Raw genomic sequence first — 15027 nt, forward strand, 5'->3', positions numbered from 1 at the left:
AGGCATAGTGTGATAAGGGCTCCAGTCCATTTCCCTGCTTTTCTCTTGGCTACTCCCTCCTCTGCATGTTGGCTTTATTCTTAGGCTCTATTATTTTATTGTCACAAAAAGGTTGTCAAACCAAACAAACAAGCTTGAGCAACATGTTTATTTAGTCATGTCTATCAGAAGGAAGAGAAATATTTCCTTCACTCATGACCTGTATGTCCTTTCCTTCAGTACAATTGGGCCAACTTAGGTCATGTACCCGTATCTGGATCTAAGCCACTGACAAGGGGAAAGTCATGTACTGATTGGCTTAGGCTGGATCCTTTAGCCAATCACTGATAAGGAGAATGGGGATCGTCATAATTAACTCAGACCAATCAGGGCTTCCCTTGGAGCTCGGGATGAAGTCAAAAGGGCTGCAAGGATACAGGGTGACTGACTACATACATAAAATCAGGATCTACTGGGAAGGAGAAGGGAGGATCAAACTGGGTAGGCAACAATATCCAACTGAAGCAAAGAAAGGATTAAGTACTGATTAAATTGTAATGGGATAATTTAAAAATGTATTTAGACCCTTACCTCTCACCCCATGAGAATTCATTTTTGCCCTAGGTCAGGAGTGTCTGTGATTCTGGGTCCATCATCCCAGAGGAGGCAGAGGACTCCAGAAGGGACAGCCAGGTGGGCTTCTTTCATCAGGCTATTTGGACTGGTTCACACTGGCAAGACCTTGTCCATGAAAAATCGAATCAATAGTCAATCTAAGAAAAAAATGGGAAATTTTATTCGAGCCAATCTGAGTATTATAACCCAGAAGACAGTCTCTCCAAGAGTTCTGAGAACTGTTCCAAAGAGGTAAAGGAGGAAGCTAGCCAAATTGTGATTTTGGCAAAGGCGGTACCTGCAGTCAGGCACACATCTTTCTCAGTAGAAGGTTGCTGCGAGTCACAGTAGCAGACATCTTGGTTAATGGTTTTAGTGCTTTTCTAAGTATGGGAAGATCCAAGAATCCAGGTTCATAAAAAATTTCTGCTAAAGATACTATCTGAGGGCCGGTTCTGTCAGTTTTCCCAGAGCACAGAGTGCCTCATCCTGATCTTCGCCCTGAATTCCTTTCAGGGTGTGTCGTAGGTCAGCAACTGCAGTGGTGAATGACTTGATTCTTGCAGAACTAGAGATGGTGGGCAACAGTCTTTATTTGACAGTCCCTTCCCTTTTACTCTTTTTTTTTTTTTTTTTTTGCGGTACGCGGGCCTCTCACTGCTGTGGCCTCTCCCGTTGTGGAGCACAGGCTCCGGATGCGCAGGCTCAGCGGCCATGGCTCACGGGCCCAGCCGCTCCGTGGCACGTGGGATCTTCCCGGACAGGGGCACGAACCCGTGTCCCCTGCATCGGCAGGCGGACTCTCAACCACTGCGCCACCAGGGAAGGCCCGTTTCACTCTTAATTTCAACCAACGTTTGGGGAGCATTTTGTGACCAATTTGTCTCATGGCACTAGGAATGCTCATTCCCAGGTCAAGTGAGGATTTTGTTGGTAGGTCACTTTACATGCTATTACTGGACTATGCTCTGTTAACAATAGCCAAAAGCCTCTGGATCACCTGTCTTACTAGTCTGTTATGGTCCAGGAAATGGTTCCCTCTTATTGCTTCTTCCCATATCTAGAGTTACACTATTACAATCGTTGATCTTATAGGACTATATATTTTGATCAATCATTGCAAACTGCCCAATCATCATTAATTTTATCTGTGGCTCCGTCACACATTTGGTAATGCAATAAACGATAATCTTGTGAAACAGGCAGAATGCAAGTAATATGACTAGCGACATTCATAGGTCATAGGGATTTAAGCTCAGAACTTCCATTAGGTGAGGCCCAGTATCTCCCAAGGTTCCTGCCATTCGGGAGGTCTGGTTAACATATAATGCAGTTGCACAGTGCACACCGGAGTGGGGGGTGGAGAAGGAGGTCAAAGGACAGAGAAAAAGGTTTGATGTTTCCATTTTTCTTGTCTTGCCTTAAAATGTGAATTTTTATTTCATCAACCTTGACCTCTTCTAGCCTTTCACTTCTTTCTCTTCTCTTCCTCTCCCCCGACCTCAATCCTCATGCGTAATGATTACCCTTTTCTCCGATGAAAATTGCTAGATTTTTAACTCTGTGCTTTCGCAGTCAGTCTACTGGAATTGGATCACAACATCACCTTCAGCTAAGGTGTCCTGGTGAGAATTACCAGACACTTATTTCTGTGTTGACTTATTAGATAATGCTACAGTTCTAAAATACTTACCTCCTTTCTTTTTCTGAGATCTGCTTCTTATTCTTGATGTCTTGCCGCAGATAGATTCCAAGTGTGAGCAAGTTTTCTTCCTTCCTACTGCATGCGTGCCATTTTGTAACTTGGACCATAGTGTTGCAGGAAGGGGAACCCCTTCAACGGCCCAAGAATGGACTCTTGTCTAACACTCAGAAATGAATTGTCTGAGGAGACACACGTGCTGACAAAGCAGGACACTACTAAGAAGGGAAGCCCGGGCAGAGGGCAGCAGGGTAAGCGAACCCAGGGGGACTGCTCTGCCACGTGTCTCGCAGTCTCGGGTTTTATGGTGATGGGGTTAGTTTCCGGGTCGCCTCTGGCCAATCGTTCTGACTCAGGGTCCTTACTGGTGGTGCCCACATCGCTCAGCCAAGGTGGATTCCAGCGAGGAAGATTCTCTGAGGTTGGGAGGACATACAGACTGGTGTCTCCTTTTGACCTTTCCTGAATTCTTCCAGTTGGTGGTAGCTTGTTAGTTCCACGTTCTTTACCAGGACCTCCTGTGGTAAGATAACTCATGCAAGTAGTTACTATCCTGTTTGGCCAGGGCCTGGCGTTTTCCATCAGTGGTTCCCCTAACAATAGGACACGGACTGCTGTGAATTTCACCTCATTAACCTTTGGATGTGAGAAATGTCCCATTTCTTTACTTTGCTAAATCAAGTTAAAATTGACTGTATTTCCCAACCCCTCCTTCCCAACACTGATAAGAAAATCCGTCTCAGCCATGGTGGAGCTCTCTCCACTGTGTCCTGTAGATGCCTTAAGCAGTGCACAGCCTTCAGGTTCAGGGAGCCCTGGGGTCCTTGTGCCGATGTGTTCACTGTCCAAGCTCCAGTGTTTCTTCAAGGCAAGTGCATCAGCTGCCCTCCTGCCCAGCTTGACCCAGGCCCATTCTCCCAAGATGCACATGTCAGCTACAAATTGGCACTTGTCGTGAGCACTTGCCATCTACCTCTACAAGGATTAAAGCAGGTGCCGCTGCAGCTGCTGACTTTCAACACCCCCTGAAAGGAGTTCAGGTGGAGATCGGGAATGAGGCCCTCTGTGCTCTGGGGAAAACTGGGAGAACAGGTCTTCAGATAGTGAGATATCTTCAGGAGCCAATTTTATGAGCCCAATTCTTGCATCTCCTCATATCTAGAAAAGCTCTAAATTCCTTCATGGTGACATCTGCTCCTCGTGACTAGCAGTAACCCTCAGGAGACTAGCAGAACCTTCTGCAAAAAATATGTGCTTGGGCTTCCCTGGTGGTGCAATGGTTAAGAATCTGCCTGCCAATGCAGGGGACACGGGTTCGAGCCCTGGTCCAGGAAGATCCCTCATGCTGCGGAGCAACTAAACCCGTGCACCACAGCTACTGAGCCTGCGCTGTAGAGCCCACGAGCCACAACTACTGAGCCTGTGTGCCACAACTACTGAAGCCCACACGCCTAGAGCCCGTGCTCTGCAACAAGAGAAGCCACCGCAATGAGAAGCCCGTGCACCGCAATGAAGAGTAGCCCCCGCTCACCGCAACTAGAGAAAGCCTGTGCGCAACAAAGACCCAACTCAGCCGAAAACAAACAAACACATTTATTTAAAAAAAAACGTGCAAACTGCCAAGTATATTAAAAAATATATATATGTGCTTCATTGTATGTACACCCCCTTCACCGAAATCACATATATACTGACCTTCCCCCCTGCCTCTTTGGAGCAGTTTCTCAGAGCTATGTGAAATGCTGTCTCCCAGGCTGCAGTCCTCATTTTGCCCCAAATAAAACTTAACTCGCAACTCTCACGTTGTACATTTTTTTAAGTCAACACACATCTAGCCACTCCCCTCTAAGGTTTTGCTCTGGAAAGGAGCAAGTTCCACACAAGGGACCCCAACTTCTGAGCCTCCTATAATCTTGGGAATGTACTCCCTCACTCGGGGCGGGGGGCGGGGGGGGGCTTGTCCCTCATCACACCTCCACCTCCCCCAGCACTTTCTTCTCCTCCCAGGGGGTCCCTCCTAATCTCTCCTCAGAGGAGCTGGAAACAACATTGACCTCCCTTTCCTGCAGAAAGAAGTGAGGAAAAGACATGCTCAAACTAGTCCTTTCCCCTCCCCCACTTTTTAAAAAACTTTTAATGGAGTATAGTTGTGTACAATGTTGTGTTAGTTTCTGCTGTACAGCAAAGTGAATCAGCTATACATATACATATATCCCCTGTTTTTTGGATTTCCTTCCCATTTAGGTCACCAGAGTATTGAGTAGAGTTCCCTGTGCTATACAGTAGGTTCTCATTAGTTATCTATTTTATACAGAGTCGTGTATATATGTCGATCCCAATCTCCCAATTCATCCCACCCCCGCTTCCCCCCTTGGTATGAATAAGTTTGTTCTCTACATCTGTGTCTCTATTTCACTTTTGCAAATAAGTTCATCTGTACCATTTTTCTAGATTCCAAATATAAGCGATATTATACGATATTTGTTTTTCTCTTTCTGACTGACTTCACTCTGTATGACAGTCTCTAGGTCCATCCAGGTCTCTGCAAATGGCACTATTTCATTTCTTTTTATGGCTGAGTGATATTCTATTGTATATGTATAAATACCACATCTTCTTTATCCATTCGTCTGTTGATGGACACTTAGGTTGCTTCCCTTTTCTCCCCCTTGCTAACTGTAGTGTAAGCCTGACAGCTGGCTTTTCTTTTTGCCTTGCAAGTGCCTGACTTGATTTTGATGTCTGAGGCATCCACTTCAAAGGGGGCCTCCACCTCAGAGATGGCGATCTCGATAAATACACATTGCCAGCCACAAAGGACTAAATAAAGAGCCAGGTCATGCCCCCACCCACTCCCCAGCTTTGTTTTAGAGATCTTGGTTGATTTCAGTGATTGACCATTTGGGCCCCTTGTTTTTTTCTCTTCTCACACTTTAAATTCCTTCTCTTATGTTTTAAATTCACTCATAAAGAGTGAGCCCATGAAACCCTAGGTCCTCAGCTTGGACCCCAATAAAAGCAGAACCCCAGACCTGGGCCCTCTGTCTACCCACAGCCTCACTGTGTGACCCCAGGTATGCCACGTAATTTTCAGGACCTGTAAGCAACAAATCTTTTTTTTTCAAAGTTTCCTGATGATTATTGCTGAGGGCTTCTTGCAACCACAATAAGAACCACAAGGGCTGGTCCAGCCATAACATTGGTTATCAACAGGCTGAGACAGGCACAAAACAATATAATTTATTTCAACCATCTAGGAAGGAACCTAGGGGTAAGGTTTGGAACTTTCCAGGGAATCAGGAAGTCTGGATGAAGTCTGAATCACAGAATTCTAGAGTTTAAGAGAGAAGAGAGACCATCCACCTGGTTTATTTGATACTTACCAGCCTGCCCTGGAGTAAGAGCTAAGAGAAATCAGCTTATATTAACATTCATCGACATTAGAAATAGGGCCCAAGAGGGATATCCAGGGACCTTACCAGTAGCAGATGGCAGGTGCAACCCTGGGGGGAACTGAGCAGAAGGGCCAGAGGAAAAGAATTCACCCCCATTGCGGCAATGCACCTTCTCATTCTTAGCTTTTTTTTTTAAAGCAAAAAAGAAACTATAATACCTGTGTAGTTAAAAATTCATTTTCTAAATCACGTGTACATAAAATAGTAGGTGTTTGCTCAGGTCGATGTTACCAGGCAGTCATGCCAAACCCATCTTAAGGAAAAGGTAATATTTATAATTGAGGTTTCACTAAGAAAAATGGGAAATACTTACTATTGAAGGATTGTAATATATCTTTTATTGACATATTAGAAATATCTAAATAGTTCCATTACATGGATTTTGATACATCCTTGAGCACATCGTCAGCTCGAGACTAGGATAGAACACTGTAGAGAACCAGTTCAAGCAACACACGATACATCTAAGTACCAACACACACAAAGGAGGAAGGTCAGACAAAACCTGCATTTACTTGATGAAATTCTAAGAGGCTCGACGATGGACTTAAGCAAACAAACAAAGGCTTTAGAATGTCTAGAAATTGAACCCAAATTCCAGATTTGAAACTTTAGACTCACATTCTATAATATATTTTGATAAACATTCCAGAGAGTCTTAAGTAGATGGGTTATTGAAACTAGTTTGTGGCTATCATCTGTAGTGACCCTAGGCTCCCCCAAATCTCTGATCTAGGAAGCGTGATTCAATCCAAATATGCTTTTAAAAAGCGTTTCTCTGAGGTTTGTTAACACGAAGAAAATTGCCCATGTATGCATTAACCGTGATTAAGTATTGCAGTGGTTGTCCTAGTTTGGAACAGTCTAGTTCAACTAATGCATCGTCAGATAGTGATGAAACAAGGTACTATCCTGATGACCGTCTACAGAAAGGCCAATGGAAAGGTCACAACTGATAGATGCAGGCAGTAAGTGGCATGAGCGTACCTGCTGTTACGCATCTGTGTGACGGATGGACAGGCTATTCCAAACGGGCAACTCATCATGTTTAGTGTTTCACCTAAGCTAATTGCTATGAATGTACCACATTCACTACTTAGGATAAATTAGGCTTTCAAATCTTAGCTAAAGGTTTAGAAAAATTCCCTTATGCAGTGTCTTGCTCAAGCCCCAGTTAGATACTATCAATACTGGCAGACGTTAGTTTTAACTGACACTGACGACCATTGGAAAAGTACTTAAAATAGTGTGTGTGCGTTCCTTTAATGAGCTGCTGAGAACAGTGGTTGTCTGTCTGGTTCTCTCTTTAATACATCAGAGTTGTTGCTTTGCCTGTAATCATGGCCAGTTGGTGAGAACTATTCCCATCTAAATGGTCCTGAAGAGCGTATGGGTTGGGACACTCAACCGAGGTCATGAGCCCTAGAGTTTCACTAGCTTATGTGCTATTCTTCTCATTTTCTTCCCTTCCTGCCAAGTACAAGAGGCCATTAGCACTGAGGTCGAGAATCCTGAAGGCGCACGTTGTATATGAGTCATCTTACTAAGTTACAGTTTGAATTGCCCTGAAGTTAGTGGGACAGCCTAGCCAGCCAGCCAGACCTACACCTTCATGCAGTTTGGTTGCTCTTGGCATATTTCTACCGTGTACACAATCGTTCTCCTAGAGCAGTGGTGATCAGCTGAGGTGATATCACCTCCAGGAGATGTCTGGCCACGTCTGAAAGCGTTTTTGGTTGTCACAGTTTAGGATGAGGATGCTACTGATATCTAATGGGTAGAGACCAGGAATGCTGCTAAACAACTTACAACGTACAGGACAGTCTCCCACAGGAAAGAATTATCCAGCCCAAAAGACCCATAGTGCCGAGGCTGAGCACGTGCCTTCCCTAAAGGAATTACTAAAGAACAAACACTCGGTGTATTTATAACCATCATTAGCACTTTTGATTGGGATATACAGATACCTTTCTAGCAAATGTCATTATAGAAATGGTCTGATGTGCAGAGCTTCTGTGGCAGAATTTCTTTTACTCTACAAGTGAGTTTAAGGCTCAGTATTGACAGAACCCCTGAGAATCTCAAGGGGCCCTTTGAATATTGCAGCTAGACTTTGCTTCACTTTGTGTAGGGTATTAGGTATTATTTGAGATTTTGAGGCTCCGGCGGTCTAAAGGAGTATGAAAATCAGCTGCCTCTTTTCCAATTACTTCTACCTGTGCCAGGCACAGTTACAGGCACTTTCATACATTATCTCATTTAATTCTCACCACACACTTGTAAGGTGAAGCATTACTAACCCCATTTTACAGATGAGGGAGTGGAGGCTTGGAGAAGTTAAGCCACTTCCTCAAGGTCACGCAGCTGGTAAATGATGAAATAGAGATACAAACCCAAATCTCAAAGTCTCTCCTCTTTCCTCTATGTGATGCTATCCCCAAGGACTACTGAATTTTTTTAACCATAGAGCAAACATAACTAAGCAGCATGAAAGAAAACAATAAATGGGAAAATAACCAGAAATATCTTCATCTAGAACGTGGCTACATTACACCAAACGTGCTAAATGTCTGCTTCCGTTCTTGGGTTCGTACAAAGTGGCTCGAAAAGGTTGTACAGGTTATTTCTACAAATCTCTCATCACATAGATAATTCAGGCAAAGAAGAAACCAGATGTTCTTGAATTTCCCAGAAAAGTGAAGGGGAAGTGACAGTTTGCATCCCTTAAAATTTTCAGGCTACAAGTGGTCCCCACTGCCTCTGGCCTGAGAACCATCTACTCTACCTTGTAATATGTGCCTCTCCCATCACCATGTATCATTCTAGTTTGGAGAGATCTTACCAGGTTTTTTTTTTTTAAAGAATAATCAGGAAACGCTTCTTATGGGTCTATTCTGTGAGTTGTATGTACAAAACTCCAAATTAGCCAATAGCCCCTGACTGTTTTTCACAAGATTTCAACACAGAACCTGTGTCAGGGCAGGAGGCCAAGGCCAGTTTCATTTCTGGGCAAGATTCGTCTCTGAGGCACCAGCTACTGTGACACAACAGAATTTGGGGGACACGTAGATCTAATATTTGGGGACTCAAAGCACACCCGCATTAGTACGTGGATAAAGCCTGTTACCGGAGTTCTGAAAGATCTCAACTATGCTACACTAGCCAGTGCCCCATGACATGGTAAGAGGCAGGACCCGAATACCAGAACCTCTCTGATGGGAGAATTCTACTTCTGTTCCTCCAGATGTGACACAGATACCCATATTTAACAGCCCAAAGATCGGTTTTGAACTTTTGCACATTCGAAAAAGCCTCGTTTTCTTTATAGGCACTTTATAGATTTATTACCCATGACGTCCTCCAGATACCATCTTGTGATTTAAATTGTTTGTCTGGTAGAAAATAATGGGCGTCAGCCGCTTAGATCATTGTACCTGCGGTGTGACTTTCAAACTCCAAAGGTTTTCTTCCTTCGGAGATTTTTTCATCTCCAAAACCCAATTATACTGGGCTCTTCTCAAGTAGGCCTATAAGAACCCAGATGGTCTTTCAGAAGGGAAGCGGCACCGTTTCCATCTCTCCTGAAGCAGCCACACACCCACAGTAAGGAGTGATCAAGATGCAGAGACTCTGCATGACCATGTTGGTCTAGATTATGGTACTTTTCATAAACTACGTAGATTTAAAAAAAAAAAAAAACCTCACTGAAAAAGCTTCTAGGTCATGATTTCTTCAAAGTCAGACAGCTGCTTCATCTGTTCAACTTGCATAGAATGCCTTCTGAGGAGCTTCCTTTTACTTCTCAAGTCAACTCTCTTTGGTGAACTTGGAGCAACAGGTACCATGGATTTTAAGCCACTAGCAAGTGGAGAGGAAGGTTTGCTGCTCGATCTAATATCCGGGATAGGTGGGTTCAGATTTACATTTAAAGGCGGAAGGAAGCCAGGCCTGGTCTGGGAAATTCGGTCTAGTAGCAGAGTTCCGGAACCGCGTCTTTCGAGAAGATGGGGTGGCCTGTGGCGCGCTGAGCTGGGAGACGTGCAGGACGCAGCATCCAGGGCCTCCCTGGAGCCCTGGAAATGAGACAAGTGGGAGTTGTTGAGCTTCTTCCAATCTAAGGGTCCTTTGCCTGATTCAAGGGAGATGGAGTTGGGCGGATCGGCCCCTGGCTGTAAATCTAAATCATAGAGGTCATTTTCCAGCCGTTTGAGGGACGCTGCATCTTTGAGAGCAGAGGGGCCTGATGGGCCAATGCCACCCTTCTCTTGGTCAATAGGGAGAGTTCCTCTTCTGGCCAGACGTGGGTGGGGAGGCTGACTTTTCTCGTAGGCTGCCTTCCACGAGGCTGGTGCCGAAGAGGCTGGGATCTTCAGAACCTGCTCCGTGACCGTGAGGAAGAGGCTGGGGTCTTTGCCATCAGTACTGTTGGTTCTGGAAAGGGGGCCCCTTTTGGGGAAGGACATGTCACTGATGCTCTTGATGACCTCGCTGTCTGCACCTGCGCCATGGCTCCCATCCTGGCGCATAGAGGCGGCCAACACGGAGGGCGCGGTCAGGCCCCAGGGCTCAGATTGGAGCCTCTTCAGTTGAGGCAAACGGGCCCTTTTGAGGTTCCCGACCTTCCTAGTGAGTGACCCAGGATCATTAGGAGCCTTGGAGGTGTCGCAACCACCTGGATGCCCTGACTGGAGGCTAAAGAAGTCATCTTCCTTCTCACTGGGTGGAGAGCCCAGGCCTGGAGCCTTCAGTTCAATACCCGAGGGAGATGCACACCGTGGAGGTGACTGTCTGTCTTCCTCTTTGGGTGAAGGAGGGACATTAAGATACTGTTTGGTGGTTTTGGTTCCTGAAGATGATTTATCCGTTGTTATAATAATCACCTCCTTGCCTTTGGCTTTGCAGGCATCCAGGAGATGTTTCAATGCATCCTGGTCATCTGCATTTATTGCGTAAACCAGAGCTGAAGCCCCTGTGCGATCCTCGAGGCTGGGGTCTGCTCCATTCTCCAGGAGCAAGGAGACCACTTCTCCCCCAGCTCTTCTGATGCAAGCATGGATGAGGGCGGTCTTGCCAGACTTATCCTGAATATTGGGGTCTGCCCTGTTGTCCAGCAGATACTTCACCATCTTGGACTTGCTAATGCTCTGCTGGTCCACGTGTTTGGTGATACATGCCACCATGAGAGCCGTTTCGCCTTTGTCGTTGCTTTCGTTGATATAAGCACCCCCTTCCAGGAGGAGTCTGGTCAGCCTGAGCCTCCCCAACCACACGGCCTTTAAAAGTGAGTTTCCATCCGTCCTTAATTCGGTGTTGTCATCCATCATACTGGCTACAGCTTAGAGTCTCTGAGCCACAGTGGCAATCAGACCTAGCAAGGGAAGAAGAGAGAAAAGGGTCATGTATTCTATAGAGCTGATCTGAGCAGCAAGGCTGTTATAGACTCTGGATACAGCCGTGTCCCAGTTTGATCCCAAGTTATGCCACCTTGCCTGGTTATTTAACTTCTCTGGGTTTATTTCTTCATCTGTAACATGGCAGGGGTGACTGTGGTGATAGTGGCAAACTACCTGACTTTGTGAAGATTAAATGAGACAGTGTACCACACGTAAAGCGGTTGGCATGATGCCTAGGAGAGAGCAAGCAATAAAACGTGCAAAGCTCTTACTGGGTTGACTGCATGACACTTATCACAAATGCAGTTTTGTGATAACAGAAACTTTGTTTTCTGTCTGTTGGCATCACTAAAGTCTAAGTTTCCATAAGGAAAGGTCTGAGTCTATCTCGTTCACTGTTGTAGCCTCAGCATTTAGCAATGAGCCACACTTAATAGGTTACCTCGTAAATAATGGTTTAATGCAGTGTAGTTCTAGGTGTGCATCAAAAAGACCAGTAGGAAATACGCCAAAATGGTGATAGGATTATGAAGAGTTTTCCTTTTTGCTGTACTTCCTAAACTAAACGTGTATCACCATTGTCGTAGGGGGGAAATACTGTAAAACAAAAGCAATCCAGCTGTCCATTTCCATGTTGTAGTCCCCACTATTCGAGCAGATGTCCGAGTTCTCATCCACCTCATTCAGGCTCTCAGAATAGCTCAAATAATGCAATGCTACGTCGTCCTCTCTGGTTGAACAGATCTGAGGCAGAGGATGGACAAGGGGATTGCCATTTTGCTCACGAATGTTAGGAAATAAAGCTCGTTCCAGAGCTCCCCCCGCTGAGGTCTGTCAAACCTGGGTTTTCTGCTTTGGTTCTCCTCATGTCAATTACCTAATTCCTGGACTCAGAGCTTCCAAAATGGGTGTTGGTCACGAGGTCTCCCACGAATAAGGAGAAATGGTCTCCCAGAATTGATGCCCTACCAGCCCCGGGTCCCTCACTGGCCATGCTCTGCCAGCATGGCCCCTCCATGTGGACTTTTTGTCCCTCAGGCTCCGCTGGGCAGGTGTCACAATGCCTGAGTTTTCCTTCTCTGATGCATGTCACCCTTCCTCTTACCCCACTACCCTGAGCAGTTATTGATCAATTTCTATTCCTCTATTAAACAGGAAGTCAGCAGCTTTTCTTGGCTAAAGTTGAGAGATGGGTGTATTGCCTTTTAAAACTTTTCATCCATGAATAGATACTTTGTTTAAAAAAAAAAAAGCCCAAATCACACTTAAGTATATAAAGAAGAAGAGTACCCTTTACACGCCCCCAGCCCACCTTGAAGCCACTCATCTCTTAAGAATTAACTGTGGTTAACAGTCTAGGTTGTATCTTTCTGCTTCAGATCATTTTCTGCTTCTTCCAAATGCATTATTCTGATAATGCCATCTCAGTCTGATCTTGTTGCACTTGTGTTTGTGTGTTGCTATAAGATTTTCTGTAAAATCCCTACCATCCAAAGACACTGTATATTATTAAATGTATTCACAAGACGTTTGTTTCTGTCTCTTCAACTCTATGCTTCTTTCTTCAATCTCCTACTGAGTCCTTCCTCTCTCCCTCTCTGTCTCTACCCGCCTGCGCCCCCCAAATGTGGCCATTCTCTCTCTTATGTTTCTGCCATTTTAACTCTTCTGTGGTCATATGATCATTTTATTACAGTTCTATGTGTCTATAAGCTTGTTAGTCCCCAAACTCTGGACATCTAAAGCGGAATTTTCAAGGGCTAAATAAAGAAAAGGCAATGTGCAGTGAAAACATGCTGTTTTCCATTCCATCCAAGGGGCCCTTCATCTCCTGGCCACACCTCTTCAGCATCTGCCCTGCTACTCCTGTTCTCTTTATACTCCATCTATCTTGAAATCTGGTCATTTCTCAAATGCCCCACTTTTTATTTCTCTTCCTTCTAACCCTGTTCATGTTTCTAACTCTAAGACCTCCCTGCTCTTCTTTAATTATTCATCATCCCTCAAATCTCAACTCAAATGTTACTTCCTTTTTAATCAAGAGAAAAATCACTCAGGCTGGAAGGGAGAAAGAGGAATAAAATGACAACTGACTCATATCCAGACTATATAAAGAACTCCTACAAATCACTTCCTCCAAAAGAGGATACACAAATGGCCAATAAGCCCAGAAAAAGGTGCTCAGCCCTGTTAGTAATCAAGGAAAATCAAATTACAGCACACTGAGATACCAGTACACCCTCCAGCGCAGCTAAAATTAGACCGACAGTACCAAGGATGGAGAAAGATGGGAAGATTCAGGAACACATTGGTGGGAGCACAAATGGCTCCACTAAATTAATGCCTACACTCTGACCCAGTAATTCCATGCCTGGGCTTAGCTGTGTTCTAGACTGAAAAGCATGGCCACAAAGTCCTGCCGTCCCAGTGTGCACACCACTCGCAGTGAGGTCTTGCCTCTCCTCCCATGGAGAGGAGGCGTCAGCATGTGATCTGCTTTGACCGGTAAAATGCAGCAGAGCTAACTTTGTGTGACATTCAAGGCATGGCCCCAGTGAACCCTGCAGCTTCGAGATTTGCTCTCTTGGAATCCAACTGCCACATGCAGAAGTCTGGGGTATCCCTAACCAGAAAGGACACAGGGCGCTTCAGCCGACAGCCCCAGCGAACATCAGAGTGTGCCCGAGGCCATCTCAGGCCAGCCAAAGCCCCAGATGATTGCAACTGCGTGAGGGAACCCAGGTGAGGCCAGCAGAAGTTCCCAGAGGCTGGTCCAGATCGCAGAAATACGAGCAAACAAATGATTATTGTTTTAAGCCACTCATTTTGCAATGCTTTGTTCTCAGGAATAGATTACTGGTAAATATGCGTAGCAGAACGTGTGCAGACACGATGCTGGCAGTGAAAACTGGAAACAACCCATCAAGAAGAAAACAAAGAAACTGTAGTATATTCGTATTCATACACTGGAATATTATACATCATCTTTACGTTCTCTCTCGCTCTCTCTTGTGCGTGTGCTCTCTCTCTCTCTCTCTCTCACACACACACATGCACACACACGCACTCACACACACTACATACCAAAAGAAAAAAGTGGATACTGCATCCCCTGGGTTCAGCTTTCTCCGTTGAAGTATTGATCTGGTTCATCATCTGGGTCTACCTCCTCCCCATATCTCTGAGCCCCTCGAGGCAGGAAAACTGTCTTTCTCCCCCATCAGCTGGGTGATAATTTGAAAGTAAGATAAAGGAAAAGATGGAGGAAGGGAGGAAGAGAAAAAGGAAAGGAAGATGGGAAGGAGACGTGGGTGGAGCATTGGGTTATCTCTCTATGTTGTGTGTGGTGCAAATCACATAGCTCTGGACTACCTTGAAGTCTGGGGAGGGGGTGCAGGGAGTAGGGGAGGCAGGTAGGGGACAAAAGAGAAAAGGAAAGCGGGGAAGAAGATGGAATATCTGGGAGATGTTTCTCTCCCCTTGGAATCAGTGGCCACCTCCTCCCCGGAGCCTAGGCTTGTCCCCAGTCAACACTGCCCTGGCCCCTAAGGAGAGAGCAGGCTGGAGACACAGGATCTGAGTTGTTCTCTGAGGTCTGGAATGTCTAGCCCATCTATAGAGATAACATTCTCTGTCCACAGTGAGCTACTTTTTGGGTTGTCTCTAACCATTTTTTCACTGTGGGCCTCCCCACTGAAATTACTTAAATGACGAAAATGCAGGAGCTCCGTGTGAGGACAGAATCAGACCCTTCCCTCATTATTATTATTACTTTTTTGAAGATGTTGGGGGTAGGAGTTTATTAATTAATTTATTTTATTTTTGCTGTGTTGGGTCTTCGTTTCTGTACGAGGGCTTTCTCTAGTTGTGGCAAGCGGGGGCC

The 15027-nt window shown here is 45.3% G+C and overlaps 1 protein-coding gene and 1 long non-coding RNA gene across 2 annotated transcripts in view; one reads left to right on the top strand and one right to left on the bottom strand.

The window, feature by feature from the left end:
* The window catches only part of LOC109551806 (uncharacterized), a 76962-nt gene that overhangs the window by 3183 nt on the left and 58752 nt on the right, over positions 1-15027 (top strand). The window lies entirely within an intron of this gene.
* ANKRD34C (ankyrin repeat domain 34C) lies at positions 9416-11079 on the bottom strand. Its single transcript, XM_004319727.4, has one exon. The coding sequence runs from the start codon at positions 11073-11075 to the stop codon at positions 9468-9470; it is 1608 nt and encodes a 535-aa protein (XP_004319775.1). The 5' UTR covers positions 11076-11079; the 3' UTR covers positions 9416-9467.

Source organism: Tursiops truncatus, chromosome 2 (assembly GCF_011762595.2).
Source record: "Tursiops truncatus isolate mTurTru1 chromosome 2, mTurTru1.mat.Y, whole genome shotgun sequence".
Taxonomy (NCBI): domain Eukaryota; kingdom Metazoa; phylum Chordata; class Mammalia; order Artiodactyla; family Delphinidae; genus Tursiops; species Tursiops truncatus.